This window comes from Aristolochia californica, unplaced genomic scaffold, assembly GCF_029961685.1.
Source record: "Aristolochia californica isolate CCGP_79_NKW_82.1479 unplaced genomic scaffold, dmAriCali1.0.hap1 SCAF_16, whole genome shotgun sequence".
Lineage (NCBI taxonomy): Eukaryota > Viridiplantae > Streptophyta > Magnoliopsida > Piperales > Aristolochiaceae > Aristolochia > Aristolochia californica.
This window is the reverse complement of record NW_027181837.1, coordinates 11,476,155-11,484,326: the sequence shown is the minus strand read 5'-3', so window position 1 is coordinate 11,484,326 and position 8,172 is coordinate 11,476,155. Positions and strand designations below refer to the sequence as shown.

Genomic DNA, 8,172 nt, shown 5'->3' with positions numbered 1-8,172 from the left:
TCTCCAGTTGCGGTGAAATCCGAAATTGAGGAAACCAATCAGAAATCGGACTCCAAACTTCCAAAATTTGATGACAGGGACTTGGGAAATCCAAAATCAGAGGGGTTTTCTGCTAACACCTCGTCGGTGTTGGACAAATTGGGTGAGACATCAAATCCGAAATCACACCAACAAGGCTCACGGCAACCCAAACACCTTGCCGACCAGGAGAAGGTAATATTTACAGCGCTTCTTCCGACCAGGATGTGTTTCCGAGAGCACTCTGTCTCGCCAAATATCCAAACGGCGACGCCTCCAAGGGTTGTTGTTCGCCACAGGAGAAGGGGGCGACTCCGTCAGCTCCGTCGGACAAATTTTTGCTCCACCTCACCATTGGCAGTCCAGCGGGGAACCACCATCAACGTTTTTTGGGGTAAGCTTCTAACATGGCCTCATTCAATATGTACAAACTATTTTTCCATGGGGGTGAATGGGCTACGAGGGGCTGAGCAGCAGCACCGTTGCTCAAATGTTTGGTCGGGAGGTTCTCTGTTCCGTGAAGCAGAGAAATAGTACCCAATTGAAGGTATTCGGGCTTGGGTGTATGTATTTTGAGAGAAAATTTTTCTAGGGATGCCGGGATTCATAGGAAAAATTTTATGGGAATTGCTGGAATTTTTTTTGGGGGGCCTATATTTTGCTGTTGATGAGCACAGTCACTGTGCGTGTAAAATGCCTGGAATTTTCGTGGATGGTAAAAATGAAGAAGGGGTTGTACATGCCGTGAGCCCCACACTCAACGAAAATTCTTCTGTAAATAAGTTGACAAAGAGTACTCTTAGTCCTCACAGCCCTCGAAACGAGGCTATTAATCTTCCTAAAGAAGCTTGCGTGGATACCTCAATTGAACGGTTGTATGATAGTCTGTGACATGCACACTTCTGCTGATGGGTCCCCATCAAGGCCAAGTTTTGGATCTGAGGGTGATGACTCAAGGATTGATTCTGAGTTATGCCATCTTGTTGGAGGAGATAGGTGGGTGTTAGAGATAATGGAAGAGGAGTCAAAGAAAGAGGAGCCCGTTGCAAAGAATGCAGCTTCTAAAGAGGAAAATGGCTCTCCAAGTGCAAAGTCCGAGCAGACCCACTCTTCTGGTCATAAGTCTGTTTCTTCTGGACACTCAAGAAAACCATCTCAACTGCAGTTGGATGCTGAGCCATCAGTACAATCTGGTATAACGAGTAAAGGGTTCAATATAAAGCCTCCTATAGAGGTCAATGCTGATAAAAACATAAGAAAATTGAGGTTTTGTGCTGCTTCCAACAATAAACCTTACAAAATTCATCATCTCTTAAAATTTTTCCTTGCATCATATTACATCAAGCTCCAAATTTATTCTAATTCGTGCTTAGAGTTGGATGCTTATAAATCTCAAAGAGAAGGTGGTTTCTCCACCAAACTCAAAGGGTCTAAGCTTTTCTTCTTTTGTACTTTTATTTTTAATTCCTAGGTTGATCTAGAACCTTTAATTCTAGATTAAAAAAAAAACTTGCTAGAGCTAAAACCTAGCTTATAAATCTTAGAGGAGAATATTATAAGTTTGTGTATTTGAGTATACACGTGGTTCTAGAAAGAGTTGAGATATCTTTTTTCATAAATTCTAACTAATAAAGCCAATCAATAGAATTTCACAAACAAGGTTACTAGATGGTGAATACCATTAATGAAACGTCAATAGAAAAATATCAGTGTTAATTTTTGTTGTGTATATTTTTATATTTTATATTTTCTTTAATTTTTAATTAGCACACTAAGTTTAAATTTTGAAATAACTCAATTAACTCCCCACTTGAGAAACCACCTAGACCAACACTAATTAGGAAAAGTTTTGATTTGGGTAAGTTAGGCTTAATTTTTATTAAATTAGGGTTTCTATTTGGGTGTAAAAGAAAGGTTATAAATAGAAGAAAAAAACTTAGCGAGGGCAAAGAGTAGCAAAAACTCTATTTTTCTTATTTCTTCTTCTCTCTTTTATCTACTTGTCCCCTAACTCTTCTCTCATTTTTGCTTCTTCTTCTCTTTTTTTCCCATGAGATCTCACTTTCTTTCTCTCTTTCTCCCTTAATCCAACCTTCTTAATATACTTCTCTCTCAACTCCTACTTGTTTTGCTTGAAAAGATAGAACCTTTCAAAGAGCACCAGAGCAAGGCACCATGTCACTTACTAATAGGGTAATATATGTCACTCAAAGGGACAACGATAAAAAAAAAACTACTTAAGGGCACCAGTAGAAACAAGTCTCAATGGACTTAAAACCCCTATATAGATAAAAAGGCAGTCTAGATGAAAGCCTTCAACCCGTCAATGGCAGTCAGCTTTTAATTCGAAATTCTTTCTTCATATTTTAAAGCAGACAACATAGACCTTTCAATTAATCACCTTCATTTTCATTAATGAAAGCTCAGCATGGCAGCAGGATTCGCCACTTGAAAAAACATCACGCAATCTATTCAGACGAGCTAACTCTATGTAGTACTGTGTAATATATAGTCTCACTATGACGGTCCAACCTAGTGACTTCAGAAAAAATGAGAGCCGACATAGGCCTACAAACATGCATGAATCCCACAATTCTCATGTTAATTTCCAAGAAAGTAGGCGACGTATTGAAATACAAATATTTTTCATGACCAATGGTGGCGGCGATGTCGCACGTGGCTTTTGCCTACTGCTCTAGTCTGGATTCTACAGAGGAAATTCTCTCCATCGACACTGGCATATAAATTGGAGTGACCCCTCTGCCATGTAAGTAGCGAGAAAGAAGGGAAGGCGATTCAGAATTTGGGATGGATTCGCTTCTCGTGATGCAGATATTTTTTGGGCTGATCGCCGTAGTTCTGATAAGCGTGATTGCAAAAGGGAGGAAGGCGAAGGCGGCGGGGGCTCCGGAAGTTGCAGGGCGGTGGCCGATCATTGGTCACTTACCACTGCTAAGTAGAGCGAAGCAACCGATGATGCGAACGATGGGAGCATTGGCAGACAAATACGGGCCGGCATTCACGGTATGGATGGGCGCTCATCGGACTCTGGTGGTGAATAGCGCAGAGCTGGCGCGGGAATGCTTCACCACCCATGACAAGGCTCTCGCCGGTCGACCCAAGTTCATGGTCGGAAAGTACCTGGCCTCCGATTACGCCATGTTCGCGTTCGCCTCTTACGGGCCTTACTGGCGGGAGGTGCGCAAGATCGCCGTATCCAATCTTCTCTCAACTCAGCAGGTGGACCGACTCAAGGAAGTTCGTTCCACGGAGATCGACTTTTGCATTAAAGAGCTGCATAAACTTTGGCTCAAAAATGGCAAGGCTCCCCTCAAAATCGAGATGAAACAGTACCTCAGCGACCTCTCACTGAACAACATCGCAAGAGCAATTTGTGGGAAGAGATATTTCGGCTCCGACGTTCATGAAGATAAAAAAGATGTTGAGAAATTCCATAAAGCCATCAGCGAGAACTTTCTGCTCGCAGGGACCTTTACTCTCTCCGATGCTGTCCCTTCACTGGAATGGCTGGATATAGGTGGTTATGTTGTTGCTATGAAGAACAACATCAAAGAGTTGGATTCCATTATCTCGGTGTGGGTGGAGGAGCACCGGCAGAGGCGTCTCTCCGGGGAGAAAGTGGAGAATCCAGACTTCATCGATGTGCTGCTGTCTGTCATGGAGACTGCCAATATTCCAAATATCGACCCTGAGATTGTGGTTAAAACAACTAGTTGGGTAAGTTACTGCATATCTATGCGCTCTTCAACTATTATTTCTAGTTTATAATTAACTCGATCGTCTTTATGCATCCAGGCCCTCATCCTTGGCGGTAGTGATACATCTTTCTTGAGCCTCACTTGGGCACTTTCCCTGTTGATGAACAACCGCCATGTTTTAAAGAAAGCTCAGGAGGAATTGGACAGAGTAATAGGGAAAGATCGAAACGTGGATGGATCAGACATAAAGAATTTGCCATACCTCGAAGCCATTGTAAAGGAGACCTTGCGGATGTACCCACCAGCCCCACTCTCACTCCCTCACGAAGCCATCGAGGATTGCTCTATTGGAGGGTACCATGTCCCAGCAGGTACCCGTATTTTTACCAATATCTGGAAAATACAAAGAGACCCGCGTTACTGGCCGGAGCCTGACGAATTCCGACCAGAGAGGTTCCTCACGACTCATGCACATGTAGATACCAAGGGCAAGCATTTCGAGCTCATTCCTTTTTCATCTGGTCGGCGTATGTGCCCAGGAGGGCCTTTTGCACTCGAGGTCATATACTTGACCCTCGCGCGCCTCTTGCATGGCTTCAATTTGGACATACCATCAGGAGAACCGGTCGATTTGACTGAGGGTTTAGGGGTTACTCTCCCAAAGACAACTCCTCTTGATCTCAGTCTCAGCCCTCGACTAGCTTCAAATCTCTATCTTTAATCGTTAAATTCATGAAGTCGTGAATACACAGCAACAGACAAAAAAAAAAAAAAAAAACGAGTTTAGAGAGGTCAGTGGTTAATACTTGCCGGTGGAATTTATATTTTGTTGTTATTGAGAATAAAGTGTATTAAAATATTTGAACGATATGTATTGAAGTTTTTGTTGTTATTATTTCTTCAGTTCTAATTATAAAATTGTTTCTGAAACGACTGGAAATATATTAGTGATCTAATTTAGTGGTGTAAATTGTTTCCACTGATCTCTCTGTCCGCCCGTCGACAGCAAAAGACAAATCCGTCGTACACACGAAGCTACCTATTTTATTTTATTTTTTCTAAAAAATTCTGATAGTGAGGCGTTGACAAGCAACAGAAGCCAGCAGGGGGCACGTGGCCGTACACTCGATTAGAATAAAAAAAATGAACTATTTTTCTTGGCATGAGCCACCAGATAGAAAAAATTAAAGATTGGTTTATAGTATTATGAAGTATAAATAGAAGAAATTAAGAATAAATTTCTTCACTTTCCTTGTCCATGATATCAGAGGAACAACTTGTCATCGTTGAACTATTTTTCTTGTATTATGTTATATTTATATTAGGGAAATTTATTAAATTACCGATTTTTAACAAATATTAACAAAAAGAAGCAATTTTTAAACCTAATATAGAAAATAAACAAAAAGAAGCAATTTTTAAACTTAATATAAAAATATTGTGTACAATCCAAGACGACACGTCAACATGCCACATAAGCAACCGAGGGAATTAACACCATGTCACTTGACACGGCATCATATCGCCATGTCATCACATGCCAGAACACGTCATCACACACGACATTAGCACTTCGCGCCAACATATTTTTTTCCCATTTTTTTATTATTGATTTAACATCTTTTTTAATTTTAAAAACATTTTAAAACATTAATTTATGGTTTTAAAAATCTTACACATTTCATTACCTTATATTTAATATAAAAAAAATTTATTTACTAATTATTTGAAAATTACATTATCGATTTAAGATATTATTTAATTTAATATAATATTTTTTAAACATTTAATTTAGTTTTTAAAAACCGCGTATCACTTGTGAAACATTGAACAAACCCACACCTTTACAATTGAGTAGGGTATTTATATAATTTAGAATAGAAAATATAAGCTTTATATGATAAAATAAATACAACATGGGATAAATCCAATGGAATCTCATCCGATAACTAAAAGGATTCTGCTTATCACTAATCATGCCTACTCAAGCTAGGCCAATTGTTAGAGAGGTCAATCTTGTCCCATAACAACTGAAACTACGAACTTGGCACTGGTTATGTAAGGAGTTTTGTTTCGAGGGTTCTTGGAAGCAAAAGGACGAGAAGAGAAGCAACACTGGTAGCGGCTGGGGCGGACAGAATCTCATCATCCGGTGAAGAGATGTAGAATAGCAACAACACTGGTAGAAATTGTTAGGAATTATATGCCCTAATTCTAAACTAACGAGAGAAATAATAATAATCACAGAAAAAAGAAAAAGCAAACATGAAAATACAATAAGATTTATATAGGTTCGCCTCAAGGTGAGACTACGTCTTGTCTTCCGCCACTACAATAATCCATTATAAAGATGAAATAGTTTACAAAGAAATCACACACACTTACATGTGTTTTTCTCTAACCTCTCTCGGGCTACAACTCAAAGTCCTCCATGATGATGATAAAACCCTAATAGTAGTGTCCCCCAATTATAAAGAGAAAATTTGGGCAACTGCATTACAAGTGTGAAATTTCCAAACTATTATTAATGAAACATTAGTCAATATATCGTGGACCTTTCGGGAGCTCCCCACCTATAAATTTTTAATGAAAAACTCTTTATTCACCACGATTATAAACAAGGTTACAAAGTATATTTATACATAAATTAAATAACTAAAAAAATATTTTTTTGTCACTCAGAGATCTGTCAATTCCGGAGATGGAAGCCTGGTCTGCACGCTTCTGTTATGGCGCCATCTCGTCACACACACCCCCCCCCCCCCCCCCCCCCCCCCTCCTAGCTGAGCGTCGAATTGGAACAGACGTGAAGTGTGGAGCAAAAAAATTCAGAGAGGGTGTGGAATACTTTTGATGAAAATATTAGCAACCTACAAATGAGATGGCACATATTGTCTGTAAAGTTTGTCAACAACAACAATTTCGTTGTAACAGTCCCGGATCTAACACAGCGATTCGTCGCGAAGAAGAAGAGAAAGACGAAAAAAAACTGAATGGAAGCTTGAAAACCCTAGGTTCTTTGAGAAGAATGCACACTCCTAAGCTTGTTGAGGAGAACTCAAAACCCTTGTTTACTCAAAATCAATGCTTGCTTTTTCTCATTACTCTTACCCCTTAAATAGGGTTCACCCTTACGAGGTTTATGATAAATATTAAAAAAATACCCCTATGGCCTATTAATTCTTTAACTTAAATAAAATAAAGTAAATAAAAACAAATAATTAGACTATAAATAACTTAGCAATGTTATTGCGGGCATAACATTACACCCCTCCCCCTTGGAGAAATAGTTTGTCCTCAAACTTGAAGATATAATCTGCTTGCAGAACGTTTCCACCTACTCCCAAGTAGTATCCATAATATCTATGTCAGCCCTCTGGACGATAAAACTGGATTATTCCACCCGGGAAGCAAAATTTTTTTTCAGTGAGAATCCAACACTGCCAGTCTCATTCGTTGTAGCAACCCACCACACGGTCAAGCAACCAAACAACATATTAACACTTGTTCCGTTTTGGCAATACCATGATTGGCCAACAAGACGTTCCACCATAATCTTCTGAAACCCATATGAGAATAAACCCACCATTGCTGCAAGACAGTGTCCCCCCATCATAGCATGTCAACAAATTAAATTCCTCTGAGATTTGGTCAAAAACTCTACTAGTATCCTCCACCTTATGTGCCTTGATAGGCATGTCATGAAACTGGGTGGCAGCATCATACACGCTACATGTTAGAGGTTGGGTAGTTTTGATTTGAGGCAAAACTCTAAAGTTTGAAATCCCAACATTCATAATTACTGCGGTTTGCCTAATTTCTTCCAGTGTACCCTCACTTTTTTGTGCATAAACTGCTACTCTTGGATCACTCAGCATATCCTTTAGAACTCCACAAACAGCCACGATAGTACTGTTTACGGCCCTGACGAATTATGTGTACATAAATCCAATTTCTGGCACACCAGTAATTCCAAGACGTGGACCCAGATCAAGTTCAATTGGTACTGACAATAGTGGGCTTGAAATCATTGGCATCTGGTTTCCACTTTCGGTATTGTTTATCCCATAAGAGAGACCACTAACATGAGCCTCATAAGCATATTCAGCCATCAACAGCCGTGCAAAAATTTCATAGATAACCTCTTTCGCTGAAAAGCTGCTTGAATGCGAGCAGTTAAAAGATATCTTGATGTAAGTTTGTTTTCCTTAATGTAATGCACCCAGATTGGTGCAAGTTGTGATGAAACCCACTACAAGATATTGAGCAAGAATGGATTGTATGTTCATCATTGGGTTGTAGGCAGCAGTAAAGACGTCAAGATAAAAAAACTCTAAATTTTGCAAGTGCTAATCAAATTCAGAAATTGCAGTACTAGGGAAAAAGGAAATAATTCTAGTAATTACTGTTATGGACTCTATAGCATCTCGAGTAA

General features: G+C 39.5%; 1 protein-coding gene across 1 annotated transcript; it reads left to right on the top strand.

The window, feature by feature from the left end:
* The first annotated feature begins 910 nt into the window (after positions 1-910).
* On the top strand, positions 911-4,458 carry LOC137952583 (cytochrome P450 CYP82D47-like). The gene is made up of 3 exons (XM_068799662.1): positions 911-1,252; positions 2,851-3,756; positions 3,835-4,458. The coding sequence occupies exons 1-3, from the start codon at positions 911-913 to the stop codon at positions 4,456-4,458; spliced, it is 1,872 nt and encodes a 623-aa protein (XP_068655763.1).
* Positions 4,459-8,172: the final 3,714 nt, after the last annotated feature.

What these genes read in the sequence shown, in the direction of transcription:
- LOC137952583 (XM_068799662.1), top strand. Translation starts at nt 911, where the DNA reads ATGCACACTTCTGCTGATGGGTCCCCATCAAGGCCAAGTTTTGGATCT. An exon ending in ATATAAAGCCTCCTATAGAG is followed by an intron (nt 1,253 to 2,850) that starts GTCAATGCTGAT and finishes CTCGTGATGCAG; the next exon opens with ATATTTTTTGGGCTGATCGC. An exon ending in TGGTTAAAACAACTAGTTGG is followed by an intron (nt 3,757 to 3,834) that starts GTAAGTTACTGC and finishes TTATGCATCCAG; the next exon opens with GCCCTCATCCTTGGCGGTAG.